Raw genomic sequence first — 26687 nt, 5'->3', positions numbered from 1 at the left:
AAATAAAGATAAAGATAGAAAAAATGATGAACAGAACAGCGATGCAATCAGTGGGTTGTATATCTGCTACTTGTCATCCAAGGTGCTTCTAAGGAGGAGATTTTTACACACGATTTTTAGCCTCTTATCAGTGTGTTTTATCTTTAGTCATTAAATTAAATAAATCAAATAACAGGACAAAAATAAAGCGTCTTTATCATTTTTATTTTTTATTTTGGTGAAATTTTAAAAATTACAAAGTTTAATTTATTAAAATCTTTCCTCATTAGGGATTGTACCCTAGAGTTATTGGAAAATTATTTCAATTTCACATTTTGATTTTCGAATGTCATTAACAACTTCATTGTTGAATGAGTTTTGTACAGTAGGACTCGTTTGAGAGCGATTATGGGCAAACCGAAACCACTTGTAGAGTATGTAGTAAAAAATGAAGCTCCACATGAGAATTAATCAATTAAAAGTGAGTTGTTTCGATAGCAAATCACTAATGAATAAAATCAGTTCTACAAAAAGAAACCACCTTTAAAATGAGGTAAAAGATTTTCTTCATCCATGTATACTTTCTTCATGACATCACGTGTAAATCATGAGAAATTTTTTAGTGTGTCAAGAAAATAACCAAATTCACTAAATGTCATAATACAATTGGATGAATTTTTTTTTTAAATTTCAAACTAATTGTATTATGCCACTTATTGTAGCGGCCCATATTTCCGAAACATTGAAATTTTTTTTGTTAATTATATTTATACGTCATATATAATTCAAGTAGCATGAAAATAATACGATAACAGTATAACCTTGTCATGACTAAACGAGAGCCGACTATTGTCGCCAAGGTTTCGACAATCACTTTTTGACACGTCTACCAGCGATCCTACAATTGTCAAACTGACACTTGCAAACTTTGGATACTGGCCGTTGGATGGGATATGAAATCACGACCGGTCATTAGACTTAATCTTTAGAGACAAGTCGACAGCATGGCCGGTGTACTCTCCTGTTCACGTGCCACATACATCGTATGCTTCCAAATGGACGTCACTCTCCAACACGTGTCACTGTGGGCCCCCATCAGATTGCCTACCGTCCGTTCCCTTTCGAGTAATGCTATTTATATCATGTTTTTGTACCATATTTTCATACCACCTTAAGTGGCATTTGATGTGGACAGCCACATCATTTGAATTAATTAGATTTTTAAATTTAGTTCATTATTTAATAAACTAATAATTAAGAAAAACTAGTTAATTAAATGATGATTATGGTATACGATGAGTCTTTCTTCTTCATTTCCTTGGGTTTTGCAAATTTTTCAAATGATATGGCTGTCCACATCAAATGTCACCTAAGATGATATAGAAATATGATATAAAAACATGATATGAATAACATTACTCTTCCCTTTCAGCTCTTTACTACCATCGCACGTGTTGCTACGTGACTATGTCATCCATCAGGAGTATCGAGGAACAAAAGAAATGGATCATCTCCTAATCCTAACGAACCAAGTCCAAGAATCCGAGCATTGAAATTTGATCTAACGGCTACAAATAGGGACCCACTTTAAAAATAATAACTTTAGCTGTTTGATCAAATTTTAACGGTCCGGATCTCCGTCCTTGGTGGATTAGGAGGAAGAAATCCAAGAATGATCTCTCTTCAAGAAGCAAATTTCCTCCGGAGAACATTTCATGATTTATATTTTTATTGAATTATAAAAAAAAATTCGAAATGCAGTTGGTTGAAGATAATTGCTCTACTCACAGATAGTGCCATAACACATACGGACTGGATTCAAAATTGGCGACAAAGAATCTAATGGGGTTAATTGAGTCACATATAGCCTTCTAAGTATTTAAAAGTCAGGAAACGTGCTACAACATATGCCTAACTTGATTTAAATTTGACGATAAAGATGTGTTCAAATGTCTAATTGAGCAACAAATAGCATTCAACGCATGACGAACATGTGTCAAACAGTGTTTAAAAAGTCAGGTGATGCATAATGACTTGATTTAAAGTGATCGTTAGCGATGAGCGTAACTTTACTATTGTCAGAACAAACATTCTGTGCATGCCAAACGCGTGCCGAAGAAACTAAACCGGAGAATTCTTTCATCACATTGTTAACAAAAACATCGACAATGTTGTTAGTTTCTTTCCTATTTATATTAATTTATATAAATTTATATAAAGCAAATCAAAATAGCTATTTTGTTCAAACAACCCAAAAGAACATTGTCAAATTCCAAAACAAATATTTCGAAAAAAGAAACAAAGAACGATAATATGACTAGACGAACTCTCGGAGCTCCACAATCTTATCCTTCCCTACTCTCACTCTCTGAACCTTTCAAAAGATCTTTCTGTTAAGATTTGTTTTTCCAATAAGAAGAAGAAGAAGAAGAAGAACCCTACTTTCCCCTGCTGCAAATATTTCAAATTTACAGCGACAAAAACATTTTTATTTTCTGTTTTCGATTTGGAGAAAAAAAGATATGCAGTCGAATTTTGAAACAGCAGAGATTGGTAACCAACAATTCATGGATTCTAGTTCATCAGTTTTACCAATCTTCAATCCTCAGAAGCAAAACCAGAACCATTTCCTTCAACAGTTTCATCAGCAGCAGCCGTTTAGTCATCTCAGTCAAATAGCTCAACCGATTCCGATTACCCACGACCTGTTTCAACGACAGAATCATCTCCAGTTCCAAGCATTGCTGCAGCAGCAGCAGGAAGAACAGCAGGAAGAAAGCAGGCTGCCATGGCAGCCGAGCCCTCTAAGTTTCAAGCTTGGTCTCAGTGAAAACACTGGACCACATAACTTAGGATTCAAAAATTGGCAAACCCAAGAATATTATGGGATTATAAGAGAACCCATGTGGTAAATTTTGTTGATATTGCAGAAATTTACGTGCTTTTTTGTTGTACTTGTTCTGTGTTCTCTCTGTTTTTCATGCTGACCTTGTTTTTACCCCCCACGTGTTTGTGTTAATGCAGCAGTTGGAAGCCTCTTGACACGGTAGTCCCCGACACAACAAACAACAGGCAGAGGCAGGAAGAAGGGGAGAGATGCAGAGACTTGGAGGAAAAACACAGGCTTTATGGTGAGCTTGAAGCAATCTATAACCTTGCAAAGATGGGGGAGGGTAACCAGAATCAAACTGGCTCTGGCTCTGCTCTCACCGGCGAAAACTGCCCGAAAAATGTGGGATTTCCTGTGGTTTTTGGTGATTCTAATGGCCTCAATGCTGCTCCAGCTGATACATTTAGGGTGGATAACAGATCGGAAGACTCCATTGGAGAAGAGGTGTCGGTGACGAAGATTCAGAAGAGGAAGAGGAAGAGGAAAATGAAGGAGCAATTAAGTTCAATGACTAGGTTTTTTGAGAACTTGGTGAAGCAGGTTGTGGATCACCAAGAGAATCTTCATAAGAAGTATTTGGAAGTGATTGAAAAAATGGAAAAAGAGAGAAGGGAGAGAGAAGAAGCATGGAGATGTCAAGCGGAGGAGAACCATAAGAGAGAAGCCATTGCCAAACTCCATGAGCAGGCGATAGCTTCAAGCAGAGAAGCTCTCATTGTTTCATACATTGAGAAAATCACTGGCCAAAGAGTCAACCTTCCTCCTAGGAAAACCCCATTGTTGTTGCAGCCCGATAATTTAAGCGAGCCTGAAACCGCAGAGGAATTGACACCCTCCAAAGCTGAACACACAAATAGCAGATGGCCTCAAAATGAAGTCGAGGCTTTGATTCTAGTGCGCAGTAGTGTAGAGTCGAAATTTGCGGAACAGGGGTCAAAAGGGCATGTTTGGGAAGAGGTGAGTGCTTTAATGGCTTCAATGGGCTATCAGAAAAGTGCCAGAAGGTGCAAGCAAAAGTGGGAGAACATCAACAAGTACTTTAGGAAAACCAAAGACGCTGCGAAAAAGCGTCCTCTTCAGTCGAAAACTTGTTCTTATTTTAGTCAATTGGGTCAGCTGTACTCAAAAACACCGACCGTCCCGTCATCTTCGTCTTCGGTTAGCATGGATGTTAGCATTCAAAGGCAAGGTTATTCGGAGCTTTTAGAAGCCTTTATTGCAGGAAGAGAGACGGGAGTTACTCATAATCTGCCAAATGGGAATTTTGAAAGCTCCGAAATGGGTTTGAGTAGGTTGGATTTCAATGGCATTGGTGATGGTAAAGTAGAACATATGCAAGGAGAATCTAGGAAGGAGAAGGAAAACGATGAGGATGACGAAAACATGGATGAAAGAGAAGACACGGATGGTGATGATTCTGATGAATAAGGTAGAGCATAGCCATCGGACTGAACTAGGAAGGTACGCCACTTAATCATAGGCTGTAGTTCTTTTGTTAGCCTTGGAATTTTGATGTGTTTTTGGCTATTTGCTTGAGTTTCAAGCATTTTTTTAGTAGTGTTTGTTGCTGACAGAGTTTGAAGTTGAATTAAATTTTCCTTTTTGGATATAACATATTGATTAATATTGGAAAATGTTGGTTATGTCTACTTATGCATCGAACTAATAATTCGTGTTCATGTATATATTTACTCATTTTAGCTTTAATTAGGTCATTGTGCAATGAAAATGACAAGTAACCACAACGATCTCTCTGTTTACAAAATCAGTAAATACTAAAAAGAGCGTTCCATTTACGGCAAAACCCAAAAGACCTATCCTGTAAGCTATCTCCCGGAAAAAGGACGTATAGTTTAGAAACTAAACCAAGAAAGCCTAGGAAAATTTGCCCTTTGTACCACCAAACACAAATGATATTTGCCATACATGGGAAATATTGGATGAAGGATGCATGGTAAGCAAACATACTAGGCCATTTTAGTTGATATCGACACTCAAAGGAAAAGAATCAAGAACCCAAAGAAACTTCAGGGCAGATAAAAGTCGTAAGCTTCCCAATCATTTAGCAACTCCTCCAAATGCAAAGGAGCTTCGGTGGTTGGGGTTGACATTAATGACCCATTTCTACAGCTATTCATGCAATCAACAATCTTCATATTCAGTTCACAAAGCTTTGTAAAGTCAGTATGGAGAAACTCAGATATGCTAAGTTGCCCTTCATTGAGATCCGTTATGAAGTTCCGCGGCATATCACTGTCACTAGTTTTACGTAAGAATCCATTATGGCAATCTGATTCTGCTTCTGTATTCTTTTCTTCAATTCCATTGTTTGTTGGTCTGACTTCTTCTTTGGAAAAATGCGAATCGGTCTCTACTGATGACGCAGCCTCTGCAGCCAAGTCTTCGGTGGTTTTCCTCTTATTTCTAGACCTTTCTGATTGGTTTTCTTGTGCGTTCTTCCTTAAGATAGAGTTCCAGTAGTTCTTGATCTCATTGTCTGTACGACCTGGAAGCCTTCCAGCTATCAATGACCATCTACATGTACCGAGAACTATGAAACACCCATAACTAGGACATACTACTTAACGAAGCTTACAAGGTTTACGTAACAATAAGTACCTGTTGCCTAATAGTTTGTGGAGTCTGACGATCAGGTCTTCTTCTTCTTGTGTAATGTTGCCTCTCTTGATATCAGGCCTCAGATAATTCAACCACCTAAGCCTACAACTCTTCCCACATCTCTTCAGACCTGCACCGAATAATGCATATTTCATAAACATTCATGCGTTGTAACTAAGAAGAAGCTCGTACGTAGAATCGAAGCCAACTCACCTGCTTCCCTCGATAGTTTCTCCCATCTCCCTTCGCCGTGCTCTCTGACATAATCGAGCAGAATTTGGTCTTCAGCATCAGTCCAAGCTCCTCTGCGCAGTCCATCCTTCTCACAACGGGAGCTTCTTCCCATTTCTGACTCACTTGATTCTGTCTCTCCTCTTTTCTTTCAGAACTGCACGTTATCGCGCCATTGTCTTTGGAAGTGAACGATTTTATATACAAGGTTCTGTTGTTTAGTCCAATATTATTATAAGAAGACATAGAAATCTGTTGGTTTGTTGTTTAATCTAATATTAATATAAGAAGACTTTGAAATATGTTGGTTTAGTTGTTTAATCCAATATTATTATATGAAGACTTAAAAATTTGTGAATAATTTGTTAATCAACTTTTTAACAGATTGGTTAGGATCAAAATTAAAGAATTGAACCGACAGAAAAAATGGTATCAGATTTTTTAGTTTTCGTGTGTGAAATGATGTGTTCAATCCAACGGTTAAAAAGAAAAAGGGGAAATGTATGAGGTCAAAGGGGAGGTGCAAAAATCTCTCATGTATTAACTTGTGATGAGCGGATGAACATGAATGACTTTTTAACGCTAAAAGTACCGAGCAGTGTTTGTTTGTGTCCAAATTTTCTTCTAGGCCGCCCGCTCCGACCGAAAAGAGGGAAGCTGTGATCAATTGCAAAACTATTGATATGGTGGTGGTTTTTCAGTTGGAGTGATGTGTTACCTAGGTTATGACAGGTACGGATTTTGCTTAACTAATCACTAGTTAATGATATCATAGAACTTGGTTGTATTGTTAATTACCTTAATTAGTTGTCAATTGCACCCGCAATGCCACTTTATGAAGCTACAAAACAAATTAGGGCCGGCTAGATTTTGATTCTCTGGTCCTCCATTGGGGGGAATATCGCCAATGAAATGTAATTGGAACTTGGAACTTGGAAGGCAGGTAGGGAATCAGCATATTATATCTGGGTAGTTGCATAATTAACAACTATAATTAGCATTGAATCTGATTTTTGGATGTTGGTTTAACAATTAGGTTAAATTGCACTGGAAGTCCTTGTACTCGGATTTTCAATTTCGTCCTTGTAGTTCTTTTTGGTTGCATTTGAGTTTTGTTTTCATTTTCCGTCCAATTCGTCAACTAAGTTGATTTCCACATTTAGAGGCGGATGGACATTCAAATCAAAGTGATCCCAAGACTACACGGAGTCTAACAAATATACATGTGAGGTCTTCTTAGGAATTTCCAAAGGTTTGGTGTGGGTTCCTTTTGTGTCTATCAAATGTTTAATGTAAAACCTGCTAGGCGTATCTCGACAATTGCATCAACAACACTCAAACAAATTCTCTCTGTATCACTCATCATATTGTTTTGGCATGTGTAGGTATCTGTTGACATGTGCACACCATACTTCACGAAATGCCTCAATGAACAAATTGATTTTTTTTTGCGTGTGCTTTGTTTCTATATCTTAAAACTTGTATTTAACATTGTGACCCACTAACATTTTCACGCAATCAATCTTCTCACTTGGACAACCCTGGAAGTTTGTCGTATTTGATAACCGGTGTAACGCTCCTAACTTAAAAAACATAAAAATAATAAAAACGACAAGGACGAAAGTGTAACAAAATAAATTAATGGGACGAAAGTAAAAGTCAGGGTGAAATGCACAGACCTTTTGTAATTCAGACGAACAATTATGCAGCTGAAAGCCTGGAAACAAAACAATTTGTTTTTAATTTTACTGTGTCAAACGGTGATAGATATGGCTAGAAAACAATGAAAGTTGGTCGGCTTTGTGGTTGAGATGAAAGGGCTTTATTCCCTACTTGCAAACGAGCACAAATTTCCAAATACTTTTGTTCTTGCTCTGAGACTGTGAGGAGACCCCGATTTAGTGTGTGTTTTAGATCCAAATCCAGCACAATTTTATTTGTTTCTTGTTGCATTTGTTTCAGAAAACCGAGGTTTGGTTTATTAGTTTATTGGATGATTGATTCCTCACTTGTCTTGGTATTAGATTAGTTGGAACAATTATTATCATTTTACGGTAGTTTGATGTTTACAATTATCTCATAATTTATAGAGTGAGAATATCTCCAATAGGAAAATATATAAATGTTTTCATTTACATATTTCTACAAAGATTAATAATTTAGGTTCCTTTATCGGGAAATTACAAAGAAAAGATGTGAAATGCCCTATTTTTCATATTATATAAGAGATGCTTAGGTTTAAACTTGAAGAACGAGAATGTAAAGTCAACACCTGATCAGCTAGCTTAATTCACGTCTACAAAACTTAAATAGATGGTAGGGCTGAGATTTTTGACCCGAAATCCGGATCCCTACCTGACTACCCTCGAACCGAACAAACCTGAAAAGAAAAATATATTTTTTATATGTTACAAAACAAAAGAGACATTGGATGAGGTAGAGACTTGATCTCAACAGTTCATGTATCCCCAAACACAATTACTCTCTCTCCTCTCTTTTTTTTTTTTTTTTTTTGATCCTCTCTCTCCTCTCTTACTCGAATAAACTCAAACACAGAGGATAAGTCCTCAGTTTCTCGACTTGATCTCTCGCTCTCTCTAACTCTCACTCGCTAATGCCAGCGACGATGACAAAGGTTTCATCGAAACCAAGAACGATACGATTATATTCATAGTTATAAAACACAGTTAGACTGAAGAGTGGCCATGTTACTTGGATTTTGGCTAAATGGCATGAATTTGTACTACGCTTGGCAAAACGAGAAGTTGTTTTCAAGTATCAATTAGCATGTGAATCACATTGCATCATCTCAACAAGACTAACATGCAAATATTTGTACTACGTTTGACACTTTTTGTTATGGATGATTTGTTTACACGTTGATTAACATAGAAGAATAACTACTTTGAAAGCATGATTAACCAAAATTTGTACTACCTTCGACACTTTTTGTTATGAATCGATTTGTTCATAAAATATGCATTTTATGAAGCTTTCAAAATTCAAAATGTTTAATTTGATCAGTAATGTATTAATCAAGATTTTTAAAAGTATTCCTCTTATGAATCGATTTGTTTAGAAAATAAGGAGTGTTGTCTAAGATAAAAAATAAATTAAAAAAAACTATTTTTGTGTTCTTGAATCCATATTATTGTGTTGGCAAGAAAGAATAACAAATTTATCTTGGATGTGACGTCGTTATATTGATAAACATTTACGTATGATTGCCTTTTTATAATCTTAAGTTATAATATTGATAAACATCTACGTATGATATAACATAATAAATTACTACCAATCGATGTCACGTTTACCCCAAAATGGAATTGAATCCTCTTCGAGGCAAAAGCACAGTCCGTTGGATTTTAATCAAACGGTTACAATTATTATAATTTTTAGATGAACCCTCCTATTTGTAATCGTTAGATCAAAATTCTAATGGTCCGTATCGTTCGGTCAGCAAGATCTCGAGGCCTTGCCTTAGAGAGGATCCAATTCCCCCCAAAATATCTTCCACAAAAATCCTTGCAATGTGTCGTCAAATTGCACTTAACTACTCCCACATGTAAAATAGCAGCGATGTATAATTGTAGTCGTTCTACATGTTGTGTTACCATAACAGTTTTTTATTGTGCTTAAAACACGAATGGTACATCTGATTCATTAGTATTATAATGGCGAGAAAAATGATTAAGTCTTTAATACAAATATTTATATTTATATAATAACACGTAATATATTATGCGTGTTACAATTATGTTGAAAATCCCTCCTCCATCTCCACCACTCTAACGTAGATTGTGGCGGGCAAGGACAGCTATATGTGCCCTGAAAGGGCTTGTTCGTTTACGTGAAACTCTAGGCACTCATGCTGTGTTACCAATTTTTTTTTTATTGTGCTTAAAACACAGATGGTACACCTGATTCACTAGTATTATAATGATGAGAAAATTCATTAAGTCTTTAAAACAAATATTTATATTTATATAATAACATGTAATATATTATGCGTGCTACAATCATGTTGAAAATCTCTCCTCCACCGCCACCACTCCAACATAGATTGTGGTGGGCGAGGATAGCTACGTGCAATGAAAGGGCTTGTTCGTTTAAGTGAAACTCTAGGCACTGCATCTCTGCCTGTATGGGCGTGACAATTCATATCATTGTTGGAGGAAAGGGATCCTCTCCGGATCACTTTTACCAAATTCACCCCATCAATCAATTCGAACCCTTGAAATTTGATCCAACGGTTAAAAATAGGGGTTCCCTTTAAAAATTATAATAACTTTAACCGTTGAATCAAATTTAAAGGATCCGGATTGATTGATGGGGTGAATTTAGTGGAAGAGATCCGGAGAGAGTCTCTTTCCATTGTTGGACACCCAAGGTTATAATCTATCATATTTTTATTATAATTTCAATATTTGCATGGAATTCATGCACGGTATATATTTTTTCCTCTTTAAATAACTTTATTGATAAAATAAGAGATTACAATTACAGGGATAAAACTTAGGGAACTTTAACGAAAAGCATCCGGTACTGTTCACTTTAACGAAAAACCACATTTTTACACTAAAAAGTCAATCCTGGTACTATTCACTTTACCTTTTATTTTGTCCTTATCATTAAAACTCAAAGTTTTCAAGCACTTTTCATTAGTTTTCCTTAAAACTTAATGAGATCAAATTTTTTGGACTTAAAATAAGTGTGGTTTCTCTATGACTCCAATTATAAACTGACACATATTAAGTTTTTTGTCAATAAATTAAGCAAAGTTAAGTTTATTAATATGTTATAAAAAAATTAAGCGAGTCAATGATTGGAGTCACAGATAGGCCATGCCCATTTTAGGTGTAAAAAATTTGATCTCAAACATAATACATGTTATAAAAAATTAAGCGAGTTAGGCTACACACTAGGATTCGGACCGCGGCTGCTAGTCTCTTTCCCCCCACTCAAAGCAATTGGAAGACCAGGTCCCCGATAGTTATCTGCTGACATGTACACACCATGTTTAAAGAAATGCCTCCATGAACAAATTGATTTTTTTGCATGTGCTTTGTTTCTATCTTAAAACTTGTATTTAACATGACCCACTAACATTTTCACGCGATCAATCTTCTCACTTGGACAACCCTGGAAGTTTGTCGTATTTGATGACCGGTGTAACGCTCCTAACTTAAAAAACATAAAAATAATAAAAACGACAAGGACGAAAGTGTAACAAAATAAATTAATGGGACGAAAGTAAAAATCAGAGTGAAATGCACAGACCTTTTGTAATTCAGACGAACAATTCTGCAGCTGAAAGCCTGGAACCAAAACAATTTTGTGTCAAACGGTGAAAGAAATGGCTAGAAAACAATGAAAGTTGGTCGGTTTTGTGGCTGAGATGAAAGGGCGTTATTCCCTACTTCCAAACGAGCACAAATTTCCAAATAGTTTTGTTCTTGCTATGAGACTGTGAGGACCCCAATTTAGTGTGTGTTTTAGATCCAAATCCAGCACAACTTTTATTTGTTTCTTGTCGCATTTGTTTCAGAAAACCGAGGTTTGGTTTATTAGTTTATTGGATGATTGATATCTCATTTGTCTTGGTATTAGATTAGTTGGAATAATCATTATCATTTTATGGTAGTTTGATGTTTAAAATTATCATTATTTATAGAGAGTGAGAACATCTCCAATAAAAAAATGTATAAATGTTTCATTTACATCTTTCTACGAAGATGAATAATTACATTCCTTTATTGGGACATTACAAAGAAAAGATGTGAAATGCCTTAATTTGTATATTCTATAAGAGATGCCTAGGTTTAAGCATGGAAAATAAGAGCGTAAAGTCAACCAGCTAGTTTAATTCACATCTACAAAACTTAAATGGATGGTAGGGCTGAGACTTTTGGCCCGAAATCTGGATCCCTACCCGACTACCCCCGAACCGAACAAACTTGAAAAGAAAAATATATTTTTTATATGTTACAAAACAAAGGAGACATTGGATGAGGTAGAGACTGATCTCAACCGTTCATGTATTCCTAAACACAATTACTCTCTCTCTCTCCTCTTTTTTTTTATTTTTTTTATCCTCTCTCTCCTCTCTTACTCGAATGAACTCAAACATAGAGGACAATTCCTCAGTTTCTTGACTTGATCTCTCGCTCTCTAGCTATCACTCGCTGACGTCAGCGACGACGACAAAGGTTTTATTGAAACCAAGAACGATACAATTATATTCATAGTTATAAAACATAGCCAGACTGAAGAGTGGCCATGTTACTTGGATTTTGGCTAAATGGCATGAATTTGTACTACGCTTAGCAAAATGAGAAGTTGTTTTCAATTTTATCAATTAGAATGTGCGAATTTGCTTCATCTCAACAAGACTAACATGCCAATATCTGTACTACGTTTGACACTTTTTGATATGGAATGATTTGTTCACACGTTGATCAACATAGAAGAATAACTACTTTGAAAGTATGATTAACCAAAATTTGTACTGCCTTGGATACTTTTTGTTATGAATTGATTTGTTCATAAAATATGCATTTTATGAAGCTTTCAAAATTCAAAATATTTAATTTGATCAGTAATGTATTTAATCAAGATTTTTAAAATTAATCCTCTTATGAATCGATTTGTTCATAAAATATGGAGTATTGACGGGGTCTAAATGAAAAGAAAACTATTTTTGTGTCCTTGAATCCTTATTTATTGTGTTGGCTAAAATGGATAACAAAACTATCTTGGATGTGACATCCTCATATATAAACAAACAACATGATTGGCGTTTTATAATCTTATGTTATAATATTGACTAACATTTACGTATGATAACATAATAAATTAGTAACAATCGATGTCACATTTACCCCAAAATCCCACAAAAATCCTTACAGTGTCGCACTTAACTACTCCCATATGTAAAATGAATGAGGATCCTCTTCGGATCCTCTTTGTAAGGATTCTGGAGATCCTCCAATCATATTTTTCATCGTATATCGTGTAATGAGAAATCATTAATGTAAATATTTTTATTTAAAATTAAATATAAATAGTACATGACAAAAATTGGCCGCATGATATACGATGAACGAATATAATTGAAGGATTCTCGTGATCCTCACAAAGAGGATCCGGAGAAGATCCCCATTCATGTAAAATAGCCACGATATATAAATGTAGTTGTTCTACATGTTGTGTTACCAAAATAATTTTTCAGTGTGCTCGCAATACGAATGGTACACCAATGTTCTAGTGGTGAGAAAAATAGTTAATTTTTAACACAAATATTTTATATTTGTATAATGACATATGATTCATATTGAAAATCTCTCCTCCACCGCCACCATTCCTGCATATAGATTGTGGTGGGCTACGACAGCTACGTGCATTGAAAGGGCTTGTTCGTTTACGTGAAATTCTGGGCACTGCATATGGGCGTGACAATTCAAATCGTTGTTGGACACCCAAGGTTATAATCTATCATATATTTTTATTATATTTCAATATTTGCCTGGAATTCATGCACGGTATATTTTTTTTCCTCTTTAAATAACTTTATTGATAAAATAAGGGATTACAATTAACAGCGATAAAACTTAGTGAGATCAAATCTTTTGCATTTAAAATGGATGTGACATTTCTATGACCCCAATTACAAACTGACATATATTAAGTTTCTGATAATAAATTAAGCGAAGTTTAAGTTTATTAATATGTTTATCAATGATTAGAGTCATAGAGATGCCACACTCATTTTGGGTGCAGAAATTTTGATCTCAAACTCAATCTTTCTCTTAGCATTGGAGATACAATTATAGTTATAATAATGTCCAAGTTCAGCCACTGCATTCTCTGAAAATCTGCTCATAACTGTCTCTCAAGCATTGGTTCCACTATGCTGTTTTGTAATTAGGGTTTAGGTGTTAAATTTCAGAGAGATTAACCGAGATCAACACTAATCATATTGATACTGTTCCAATTTAAACACTAGTGCAATTAATAGGTGTGGAATTTTTCTGGAAATGCCTCAATACAATTAGAAGTGGAAACATTTGATATAAATTGTTATTTATTTTGTGAGATGACTGATGTAGTATGATTTTTTAACTTTATTTAACATTAGGAATAGGAACACAACTCTCTATGGATCTCGCAATGGTTCTAAGCTGTTTTCTAGTTAGGGTTTCGGGATGGGAACCCTAATTGTAGTACAATAATAGCAACAAAGTTAATCCAATCCACAATTATGTACCAGAAAACAGACGCAGTACATAAAACAACAGAATTTGTTTGTACAATAAACACACATAATCATGATTGAGGTTTTTGAACCAAATCATGCAATAAGGAGCTAGAGGGTAAGTTCAACTTAATTCAAAAGAGATAAGTGATCAAGCAATTATTGGTACTCTCTTAACATTTTAAGGGATCGAATAACTATAATATCACATTATAATACAGTTTATTATCCAGGCCTATACATAAAGAATAAAAGACATTGGAGAAAACTCTACACTTATTCTCTTGATTATTTAGAGGAGTATAATAATTGAGTTTATATAGAACTCAAGCCACCCCTTTTGAAACATTTTGACTGTTGCCCCAAGTTCCAACTAACAGATGCAACTCATGAATTTGATTTCAACTATAATACTTTACTCTTATTTTTCATTCATACAAAAATTAAATATTATAAATTAATATTATAATATATAATTTCCAACAATTCCCCACATGAATGAAAAATCAGGAAAAATTTAAGAGTACAGGTGGACAAGGGATGCATCGAGAGAGATGTATTTTGAACTTGAACCTAGCCTAATGAATACTTATTGGATTTACTTGGTGAAACAGTGGATATGGAAGATCCTAAACTATTCACCGCAATAGTAAACCGAGACAATAAGCAACACACATCACTAATCCTAATATATTACGCTTCATACGGTTATGTTCATTTTGGTCCTGAACAAATCCCGAATTCATAAAAGCTTTAGAGAATTTAGTCATCTCATACTCATAGAAGCGACCCATTTTTACTCTCACATAGATGACCACTGATTAAGAATAGTCTGTTCTACTCCTCTTATTTATAAGATATCACTGTCATTAAGTATAAATATACACCCTAAAACTTCTGCAGACAACACACTTCTTCCACCATAGGAATGAGGTATGTAGTGTGTTAACTTCTTTGAATCATGCCCAACTAGTTTGCCTATTAAACTTAGACCATGGGATCTCCAATCAACTAAGTTAGGTTTCCGTCCGGCTGATTCATTGGTTATATTGCATTCATTCCCCTCAACGATCAACTGACTCTCTAGTCAATCCTTTTATAATTGGATCCACTACTAGGTTGACTATCTTTGGTGGTGTGCACAATCCATCTTATAAAATTATATATCATATGAGAGTAGTTGTTTTCCAATGTTAAGTCCTTGAAACATAGGTTAGGATGTATTCAATAATTTGCTAACACTTGGAAGTAGACTTCTCCCACATTTAAAGGTATTTGTAAGGTCTCTAACATTGCCATACCTAACATCTTGAATGTCGTTAAATTAGCAAATTACTTTTAACATACCCCAACAATTCTTTCATAATTGTAGTTTCTTTTAATGTAATCATTATGTCGATCACATTTTCCACTTTAAGAAGTAAGGAACAACTAAGATAGACTTTATCTATCTTCTTAGGCATTCACGCCTCACTAGAATCCCCGCCAAGGAATGTTAACTCCCTTCGAATATAGGCCTTAATTTGCCTATACCGTTGTAAGAAATAACTTTTTCTCTCTTTCTAGAAGCAATTCTTTTATTTTTTATTTTTTATTTTTTTCAAACTTCTTAAGTTGACATATGATCTCAAGGATAGCTAAGTCACTTCTCCACAATTCACACGCATTGTGGTTGCTTTAATGCTATTAATAACTCTTTCATCATACATCATACTTGAGAAGAAAGCAGATGAAGATAGACTTTCTATATCATATCTATCTTCACTTGTTAGGGCTCTGTCTTCACAACTTTCAAAGTTCCCATTGTTAAAGACTCATCTATAGAGTGCTTTAAGTCTTTTAAATAGACATTGCGTGACGAAATTAATTGTTTGCACGACAAAATATTTTGTCGCTCAAGGTTTTTGACTTTTTGTTTTATTATTTCTCTTATTTCAATTTAATTATATTAATTGTTTGTGCGACGAAATTTTTGGTAGCGCAAGATGTTTCGAATTTCTACTTTTTTAATTTAATTTAATTGTGTGACTTTATTTATTTTTAATTACTTTAATTTAAATTGATATATTCAAATAAAATTACATATGAAAAATAGTGATCAAATTATTCAATATATAAAATATACATATAAATTAACAAAGTACAATAATAAAATCCTAATACAAGTCTATTGTGGTGGTAGTGGCGGGAGATATGGTCCGATAGTGTTCTAATCCTCAACTTTCGCCGTCAAAGTCTCGATGATTCCCTACGAACAAAACAAACATGGCCAAATAACCAACAAACAAGATAAAATAATACCAAAAAATCGGCATAATCTCCCCTAAAATTGGCATACCCCAAACTCCACCCCACGCCAAACCCAATTAATTAACTCCAAAAACACATAGTAATGAAAAAAAATTAAAATTTGGGGAGAAAATACATTTTGGCAAGAGAGAGAGAGAGAGAGAGAGAGAGAGAGAGAGAGAGAAAGAGAGAGAGAAGTGAGTGTGAGAGAGTTAGAGGAGATAGTGAAAGAGAGATGAGATAGTGAGTGAGAGTGAGATATAGAAGAGAGATTAAGTGAGAGGAATGAGTGTGTGAGAGAGGATCAGATTTGGGGAGAGGGAAAGAGAGGAGAGGTAAGAAAGTAGAGAAAGACATTGAGAAAATTGTGGTTTTAAAAACAGTATCACTTTGTGCGACGAATAAAATTTCACTCGGGATGCAAAGAAATATATTCTTAAAGACTTGAAGCTACAAACTCCTTGCATTTTTTATTTTCTAAAGCGCATAGCACAAGTCTGAAGCAAAGCCCTAGGCAACTAATTTATTCAGTGCTATATAATACACAGGATTTCGACAATGCCATTTGGCAAATACATATTTGTTATTTAGCACATAATCATCCATTATTCCTCTAAGTCAGTGAAATTAAGCAGCCATGCATCTAAGATCCATCGTCAGAATCCATAGCCAGATTCTCCTTCAAGTAACACCTCATTACTCATGACATCACACATCCCAAACCCAAACACATTGCTTAGCTTTGTAAAGTCAGTATCCAGAAACTCAGAGAGGCTCATCTCCCTCGTGTGGAAGTCTTCCATCAAAATATTTTCCCAGCAGCTGGAACGATCTTCTTCCCTCGACTTTGATGCTGACAGTAATGACCCACTACTTGTTTCAGACTCTTCTGCCATGATGTCAGTTAAATTACAAAGCATGGAGGACCCCAATGCAAAATTATTATTGCAACTGGGGTCATTTTCTAATTGCACTTCAACTTTTGACTGTTGTACTGTGTCTGCGATCTCAGTGGAGGCGGAGGGTCTACATGATAATATATGATCCTCATGCTGTTTCTTACATAAATTACTGTGCCAGTAATTCTCGATTTCATCTTTTGTTCGCCCTGGAATTCTCCCTGCTATTAGAGACCATCTACACCAATCACAAAGTTTAACCCTAATTAAATTAGTAAAAGGAAAGAAGAAGATTTTTTTTTTTTTGTAGAAATGGTCAATTTTTAAATTCCTATTCATGAAGTTGTCAGTTTTGTAGTATGTCTTTGATAATTAAATTTGATCAATTCAACAATTGAGATTTTTTTATTTATTTTTTGTTAATTTAACCTATTTCAAAAGAAGAAGAAAAATTGTGAGTTGAAGCAATTAGGACAAGACAAGACCTGTTGCCTAAGAGTTTGTGGAGTCTGATGATGAGGTCTTCTTCATCTTTTGTAATGTCGCCTTGCTTGATGCTTGGTCTCAGATAATTCAGCCACCGCAGCCTACAACTCTTCCCACATCTCTTCAGCCCTGCATCGTGTTTTTTATTTCAACAAAATAAATTAACGGATCATAGAAATAAAGGATTACGATCAGAATGATAATTTAGAGTCATAGCCCGGCATGGGTTCAAATCTCACAAACGGCAACAGTTGTTGATACAACATAGAAATGAAAGACATCATCGACTCGGATATTCACCTGCTTGTTTTGGAACATTGCTCCATTTTCCTTCACCGTGTGCTTGGATGTAATCTGCAAGCATTTTGTCTTCAAGAGCAGTCCATGGTCCTCTCTTCACTCCTTCCTTGGAACAACAAGGATTTCTTCCCATAACTGGGGAGCTAGCTACTATTGCTGCAACTGCTTACCCCCTCCGGTCCCTTTCTATACCAGAGTCTCTGCTTTGGCTTTGTTTTTTGCAACTCCTTTAGTCTTTAGCGACAATCACAGATTTATTTCCTATTGTGTGGGGGCAGCTGCGTCGTGTTGTGTTCTTTCTTATAGGAGAGAGTCTAAGAATTATTTTTATTAATTTGTATATCATTATTTCCAACCATATCAATATTTTACACATTGTCAGAGACCACCTGTTCAATATTTTTCAAAATTCAGCATAATTTTATGTAGAGAATTGGAATCTTAATCAGTGTCATCATGTATACTTACAGTGAAGGGTAGAGAGATCGAATGAGGCTCCTCTCCTAAGAATCATCAAATTGTGTTCATTCATTGTACATCGTGTGACCATAAATCATTTAAAATTAAATATAAATAGTACATGAGGAAAAATGACTGCACAATATACGATGAACGAATACAATTTGAAGAATCTCAAGATCCTCATAAAAAGGATCGGGAGAGGATCCTCCTGGTGAGAGATCTAAATTAAATCTCATAATGATCCACCTGTTTGTTGGAACCACATATACTAATTACCAATACCTGCTTTTAGGAAAAAAAAAATTAGCATAACTGTTATACTGTTGACATCTAGTACTATGGTCTAATGGTATTCTTCTTCACTTGTAAGTAAGATGTCTTATGCTCGATTCTCGCCAAAATGCAAAGTTGAACTACATTATTATGACAAACCCATTGTAAGACTTAACTCACTTCCTCACTACATTAGTGTAGATACTACGCCAAAGGCAAAGTTGAACCACATTATTATGGCAAACGCATTGTAAGAATTAGCTCACTCTCCTACCCCATTAGTGTAGATACTATCGTTTGTTTAAAAAATACAATGTTATACTATTATATTTTAGATTTTAGACTTTTTAGCCAAGATAGTCTCTGAGAGATTGTTATAACTTCTTACTTTAATTTCTAAGATTTGAAATCAATAAAAATAGTCCTTATGTTTGTTCAGAGTCAATCATTTTGATCGTTTTATGAAATATCTTCATTAAATAAGGATAAAATAACAAAAAAAACTCAATTTTAGAAAACTTCAACCACAATACATTTAGTATATCAATAAACAAAAATTTAACGTCGATATTTTCTATAAAAAATAAAAAATTGTAGTTGAGGCTGAGGTTGCATGTGCTGTAAAGAACCAAGGAGATCCTACCTGTAATAATTATTGACCGTAGTCTGTAGAGATTAAGTGGGGGCTTTGTTTAATATTAATCATGGGTCATGTGATCATGGACAGGACAATTGATCATGTTGGATTAATATTATATTGTCTATAAAGTTTAAGACAAGGTCTTCAAATTCTTCCACATCCAAGATTCAACAACCATTCCAATTTCCAAATATTTTTTTCCTGGGCCTTTCACAAGCTAACTTTCCCAGTAGGGACTTGGAAATTTGAAAGTTTGTTGCCCTTTTCCTTCTACAATATTTATTTAGTTATTTACCTTTTCCTCTCGTGTGAAACAACAAAGGAAAAGGCACCAATAATTGAATAATTTGTCCGAGTACAACGTCCAAATCAAATATTACAATTGGGGTCAAATCTGTCCCATCACAGGCACATCCATCCCCTTTGCGGAAGAGGATCCATCCGGATTCATTTTATAAGAAACTTAGATCCTTACATTTTAACCGTTCATCGTATATCAAGCGGTCAATTTTTGTCAGATATATATATGTTTAATTTTAAATAAAAAATTTAAATGATTTCTAACCGTACGATACACGATAAATGACTAAGATGAATTCCTACAAAGTGCACGCGGATGGGATCCAATTCCTCCCCTTTCCATTGTTTTAATTTTCAATCGTCGTCATCATCAACTATGTAAAATGTATGAATTTTGTTTTTGATCAATGGAATAATAAAAATAAGATATATTTTGAGTTTCTAAAAGTTTTTTTTTTTTTAATATAACAATATTGGGTATAGAAGTTGGGATAAGTCAACTAAACAATAGGTCAACAATAATTTATTATTGAACTTGCAATTCATATGAATTAAATCTAAAACTTCACAATTACATATAGAAAAAATACTACTAGATTACTCTACCAGTGACATGAATTTCTAGTTGTTTAATGAACATGGACTATAGTCTATACCTATAAGATAAATATAGGAGTCCAATTTATTGCAAAGCCAGCTCTAAAGGTGTGCAAAAGATGCCACCTTATAGGGCCTCTGATTCGGAAGGATCCCTAAGCTTTCTTTTTCAATAGTGGTAAGGAGTATGTCCCTTCCCCTCGTTCCCCCCTCACCACCTCACCCCCTCCTCCTCCTCCTTCTTGTATTTTTGGTTTTTCCTGCTTTATGAGGGGTAAGATTTATGTTCTCTCCTGACTAGACGTAACTTCTTTTTTCCATATTAATAAATTTTCATCGTACCATCGAGGTTCTCCAAATAAATAAATAAATAAAATAAAAATGTGTACGTATATTAAATGTGCAAGATAATACCAAAGTTCTCTTCCAAATTGATTTAGGCTTTCTACCATTTCGTGCATGATGACTGGGTTCAACTCGTTATGGTTATGCTTTTGCTATTTTGCACCCCTAATTCTGAGGGCCGGCTCTAATTTATTGGTCACATTAATTATTATGTTCTCATTTTTTCTACTACATTTTGATCATTGCAGTACGGCCATAATTATTTACCATGCTCCGCTACCAATCTGCATTGTTTCTGCAATTTTTTCTTTGACCGAAATGATTGCAATTCGATCGATCGATCGATTCGACCCCATTCACAATAAAAGAACGAGCTGCAGTTGTCGCTTGGCACTTAACTCTTGTAGTAAATATAGGTTCTTTCACATTTGCAGCTAGCTAATACGCATGAAACATAATAGATGGATGTAATTTGCATATGGCATACGTTACTAACTCACCATGCAAGAACCCTAAAATCACTTTGAAGTTGCAAGGGGTTCAAACGTACACAATTAATATTGGTGAATTATTTGGTCTTTGTCATCAAGTACTAACTTTTATTGATGATGGAGAAATAAGTGTGACGATTATATCGCAGTGTACACGTTAAAACTTAATTATTGTCCATCGACCATATCGGTTAATTAAGGCATGATTTTTTGCCATTACATGAAGATGGTGTAGGGTTGATGCATATTCTTCTATTTTATTGTAGGCTTAAAAGTCAAAATGTTCTATGTGTTATAGTCATATGGCCAATTTAGTCCATATACTTTCGATTTGGCTAATTTAGTCCTCGTGTTTGTCTCTGTTAGCCAATTAAGGACATTTCATTCAATCTATGTTAAAAATTCATAAGAGATACAATTACCTTTTTTCTTTACAAAAAAATGCAAACCAATAAGAAATAACACATATAAGAGATAAAACTTTCAATTTGAAAAATGATTAAGGTTGTGACATAGAAAAGAGAGGGGATGGTGTTAGGGAGAAGGGTCAGGAGTTGGGAGGAGAATAATTTTTCTTTTTAATTTTTATTTTATTTCATATTTAAATATTTCAAATCAAATAAATAATTTTATAAATAAGTTTATAGTAGTTTATAAATTTTTTTTCACAAAAATTATATGAAAATGTCTTTAATTGGCTAACAGAAATAAACACAAGGACCAAATTAGCCAAATTGAAAATACAGAGACTAAATTAACCCAATGATTAAAACACATGAACCATTCAACATTTAAGCCTTTATTGTAAACTATGATGCAAAATGTTCGAGCCAAAAAAATTTATGAAAAGAGTACGGTTAAAATTTTTATTTTAACTACAAAAAGTTATGAAAGGAGTTAAAAGTTTCGAGCTAAAAAAAATCACACGGAGAAAAGGCTGGAGCTGCGCATGTGAAGATATCAAAAGTTGGTCTAGCATTATGGCGCCATTTGCCTCCATTATATCCTATTCTCGGTTAGAAATTGGTAGCACGGTGAACAGAGATCTGATCCAGTTCTAAGAACCCTTTCTTCTTTTTGGCAACTTGTTCTTAGATTAATCCACCAAAACACCACAATAGTAATTAATTAATATAAACATGTTTTACTGAAGAAAGTGTCCTATTACTAACTCCAAGGGTAGGTTTAGTGGAAGATGAACAAAAGTTTGGAATCCATAAATTTGGTTTCGAACTCCTTCGGATATATTTATTGGGCCGTTGGCTCTAAATTAGCGTACCATTTTATTTGGAGATTAGAAGTAAGGTTCCGTCTCATAAGTTATATGGGAGAAAAAAATTATTTTGTTATCGATGTGTGATGAGATACGTTTTATATTTGTTAAGGATGGTGTTCGTTTGGATGATGTTTTTAGGACGGAAAAATCTCGGGAGAGTAAACGTCTAAGTTTGAATCACGTACTCCAAAGATGGTCATGAGTTGATTGATGCTAAGAAAGTGAATTGTGAAAAAAGCTCACCACCCATCCCCTGAGCTAATATATCAAATCATCTGATGGTACTTCTGTGGAGAGGATGTACTTTCTCTTATGAATTAAGTCCGTAGTCGATCAACCGCAAAGCAATAAATCTGTTGCACTGCTTCAAAAGGCTGATTGTCCATCTGAGTATGCTCCACAGATGCACAGGGATTACAATATGACGATGCCACTCTGTCCACTGCAATCTATATCTTATCGAGATTCCCTAATTACCCAACCAACATGCTCAGTTCTCTCTAGCTTTAGAACTTTGAAAATATAGCTATTTCAGAGACCACGTATTTTTATATAAAGTACCTTTTCCAACTCTTACAAAACTAACTAAAGTTGATGTTCAAAGACTAGACTGTCCTAAAACTAAAACTCTCTCTTCTCCTCTAAACTCTAGTTTTTCTCCTCTCTAAACCCCCCTCATCTTCGTTTCAATTAATGAATTTTACTATTCGAAGTCTCGAATACCTCTACCAGACTCGCACATCGCTCAATAACTACTTTATTACTTCTACGGTAGTAATCATGAAACTCGTCATAAGGTGGACCACGTTAACTGCAGGGTTTGTGCCTTTGTGGTAAGAAAAAGTGACACTCGCTGGGGCCAAGTGATTGGTGTGTTGATCTCTTGGTTTAATTGCTTTTGGGTTGAGCTAATAGAGTAGTGCAGCATGGACCCTGGTGTTTCAACAAAGGGATGAGGTTCAAAGTAAAAAAAATATCACAATGTTGGGTGGAAGAGAGTTTTAGTCTATGGGTAATTAAGTCTTTTGAACATTGTTTTGGTTAGTTATATAAGAACTGAAAAAAACCGGTTATATTTCAATAAGTGCTCTTTAAAATGGATATATTCCAAATTTCCCATTCCCCTGGACATCCTTACCCCCACCACCTCCACGATCACTGTATAATTTTTTGGGAGTTTTAATAAAACACTTTCGGTACTGTTCATTTTTAACGAAAAACCACATTTATAACTTTTCCTGGTACTATTCACTATACATTTAAAAATAACTTTTCATTAAAAGAGAAATTTTTTTGGACTTTTCGTTAGTTTTCTTAATTTTAAATATAATTGCAGGAACTACGCACGTGGTGGTTCTTCACAATTTCAATCAGGACAACGGCGCTCCCTCTGGTAATATGTTTAAACACTTTTCCACATCCCCATCAAAAGTTCCGAACACTTGTAATTCAAAATCCCCATGAAAATTTGTGAATTGATAGCACACTACCCCTGTCCAACTAAAAACTTCAAAGCTTTTGATAGACCGACGCCCCAAAATTTGTGAGAGAGAGGAATTGTGCCGTTGTGGGTGGTGGGGGTGGGACTTGAGGTCTACGCTGGAGATCAGGTGGAGTGGATAAAACGAGAGATTTTTTCATGTGCCGGTACATCATACTTTATTAATGGAGAGAATTTGTTTCATGTGCCGGTACACCATACCTTATTAAATTTAATTTTCTTTCATTTTTGATGAATTTGGAATTTAGTGGATCAAGTTGCGTTAATTTATTTAAAAGTTTTGGTGCCAATAAAGGCACCTTATTCGAATTCTTAATCTAATTTTTCAAAATGTACATGATCGACTAGTCTGCATGGCGGAAAGAAAAAACTTTATTGTCGAAGATAATAATTAATTGAATGCTTTAAATTCACCCCTACAAAAAAAAATTAAAATTATATTAAACCCTAGTTGGCTAAACTAATCAAATGTAAGTGGTGGGTGAGGTGGCCAGGGATCTGCTGGGACCTGAAACGAAAGAAGAAGCTAGAGCGACTGAGTTAACTTACTTAGAAGTCTCAATCAAAGTGTGAACGGATTGAAAGTTAGCTAGATGAGGAAGACAACCAATGAAACTAAGATCGTAGGAAACTCACAATTTTTTTTTTTTTTGTCAAGACAATTTTTTTATTTTCTACCAAAAAGAAAGTTATTTTCTTAATGATCTCGAGAAAGTTTTATGCGTACTAGATAGTATGAACACATGTTACGTTTTGTATTATTTCACGTGTTATAATATATGTGAACGATATGATTGATATGTCTAATTTCTGGTGTATATTAAAAAATAACAGTATTATAATATAAATGGAATGAAAACACCATGTAACGGTGTTTCAGATTTAAAAAATTTAAAAAAAAAAAAAAAAAAAACTTAAACGTATATCTCATGATCTCATCCCAATATAAATAACTCATCAATATAGTCTGCTACTAATATGATCTCCACATCTAGCAGGTCAAAGTTAATTTATAAACTATATATAAGAATTTTGTGAGAAAATAAATTATGGAGAGTTGAAGGAATTGACAAGTTGAATATTTATTATTTTGATTTTTCAAACATAAGTTAATCTAATTTTCAAGAGCCATATTCTCCATCCTCCCCCGCGTTGAATTTCAGTTGAGTCGCAGAGGGTAACAATCAGATTGGTGTCAAAACCTCAAGTAAATGGGGCCATTTTTCTTTCGTTTTTTGGGTAGAACAACTGAGCAAGCAAATAGGTTTTCCATTTATTAGGATCCTTGCATTACATTTCCCTTACTCTTCTTCTGTCTTGAAGCTCAATTTGGTTTTGTTTTCTCCAGCATTTGCCAAATATGTACTGGGTTCAATTAGTCAGATCAAATTATTCAATAATAATAACAAGAACAACTTACGCCGAATTTTAAGGTCGAATTTTCTATTTAGATTTTCTTTGCCATAATTTGCTTGTCGGGTGCCTTATTCGATTAATTATATGTATCTCTGTTTGAGATCAATTGAGTTACTAGTTGATGTTACGAAGGATATATTTAAGCATTTAGGAAGGGCGTTAATGACTATTTGTTCTCGCGATTATCGGTCTTGTGGCCATGAGGCTGCTCTACCAAGGGACCCGGCTTCTCTGCTCTCTTATTTTTTCATACACTCTCATCTCCTCCTATTTTATGCAGTCACGGTTAAGTCACGTCAACATTTATATTGATATTTTCTTATAGAGATAATAAGATAAAAATCAATAGTAATATAAAATGTTGATGTGGTTTAACCGTGACTGCACAAATAAGAGGGAATATGAGTGTATGGGAAGTAGCAGGGCAGGCCAGAGAAGTCAGGTCCGCTGCCAAGAGTCCTGGAAATTAGTTTGGCAGAGAGGATGCCTATGTGTGCTTGATCCTATTTAATTCCATGCATTCCTCTTTGGTATTTGATACGAAAACGTGGACGAATTCATGACCTAACAATTAGAATTAGGTAAGCAGAACCCAAACGTGTTACACATTCTCTTGCTAGACTGATATGAGACCCCGTTTGTCAATATATAATTATGGTTTATGTACGACTTACATGTGCAGATTTATTACTATAATGATAAAAGAAGTTCGCATGTAAGAGATTTTGATTATCAACCTTTGTTGAAATAAGGATTTCGTAAGGGTCATTTTTTTTCATTAGATTAAGGCCTAAATTCGAACCACACCGGTAATCTTTCTTGGTGGAAGATATGTAAAAGCGAAAAAAGAAGCCAAGACCCCTCAGTAAGTCTTCAAAGAAGCTCGTGGTATGTTTCGGCCCTATAATTGGGTGACCTTCCCTTTCTCTAAACTTTCAAAAAACTCTTAAATATATATATATATATATATATATATATATATATATATGGTTATTTAAAAAAAAATTGAGTTTAAAGTTTCCAAGTGTCTAAAATGTACCAAAAATCAATTTTCAAGTCATCATGAATAGATTAACTTTGTAAAATCACTCAAATCAGAAATTGTTAGCCCTTTAATTATTTTAGTGAAAATTTTATTGTTATCAACAACATTGTGTGCATCTATTTATCATGTGACAATCCGATAACCAAACGACTTCTGATTTCATTGAAATTTAGCAACTGGTTACTACCATATTAAATTACTAGATGGTTAGAGTTTGGGCGTTCATATAGGGACCCAACACCATATTATAACAATACAACATTCCCTCTTTTAGCTATTCCCTCAAAGATCATCTATACCAAAATTCACCAAATTCGAAACCATTTGACCGTTAGATTAAATGCTAATAAGTAGTTTTTTTTTTTTTGGAAAAATGTATTCATCTAATTTCTTC

The 26687-nt window shown here is 34.6% G+C and overlaps 3 protein-coding genes across 4 annotated transcripts; 1 reads left to right on the top strand and 2 right to left on the bottom strand.

Annotated features, from left to right (window-relative positions):
* Positions 1-2044: 2044 nt before the first annotated feature.
* Positions 2045-4503, top strand: LOC103440903 (trihelix transcription factor GT-2-like). 2 transcript variants are annotated; one of them, XM_008379600.4, is made up of 2 exons: positions 2045-2887; positions 3004-4503. In XM_008379600.4, the coding sequence occupies exons 1-2, from the start codon at positions 2502-2504 to the stop codon at positions 4295-4297; spliced, it is 1680 nt and encodes a 559-aa protein (XP_008377822.3). In that variant the 5' UTR covers positions 2045-2501; the 3' UTR covers positions 4298-4503. The 2 variants fall into 2 exon arrangements, with proteins under 2 accessions (XP_008377822.3, XP_008377823.3); XM_008379601.4 differs by having other exon boundaries at positions 2109-2887; positions 3007-4503.
* A 393-nt stretch (positions 4504-4896) lies between these two features.
* LOC103440945 (transcription factor MYB8-like) lies at positions 4897-5931 on the bottom strand. Its single transcript, XM_008379643.4, has 3 exons — positions 5702-5931; positions 5489-5618; positions 4897-5404 (listed from the first exon to the last, which is right to left on the bottom strand). The coding sequence occupies exons 1-3, from the start codon at positions 5832-5834 to the stop codon at positions 4897-4899; spliced, it is 771 nt and encodes a 256-aa protein (XP_008377865.3). The 5' UTR covers positions 5835-5931.
* A 10775-nt stretch (positions 5932-16706) lies between these two features.
* LOC103410662 (transcription factor MYB1-like) lies at positions 16707-18288 on the bottom strand. The gene is made up of 3 exons (XM_008349341.4): positions 17948-18288; positions 17647-17776; positions 16707-17399 (listed from the first exon to the last, which is right to left on the bottom strand). The coding sequence occupies exons 1-3, from the start codon at positions 18078-18080 to the stop codon at positions 16919-16921; spliced, it is 744 nt and encodes a 247-aa protein (XP_008347563.3). The 5' UTR covers positions 18081-18288; the 3' UTR covers positions 16707-16918.
* Positions 18289-26687: the final 8399 nt, after the last annotated feature.

This window comes from Malus domestica, chromosome 08 (assembly GCF_042453785.1).
Source record: "Malus domestica chromosome 08, GDT2T_hap1".
Classification (NCBI taxonomy): Eukaryota; Viridiplantae; Streptophyta; class Magnoliopsida; order Rosales; family Rosaceae; genus Malus; species Malus domestica.
This window is presented reverse-complemented; position numbering and strand designations above follow the sequence as displayed.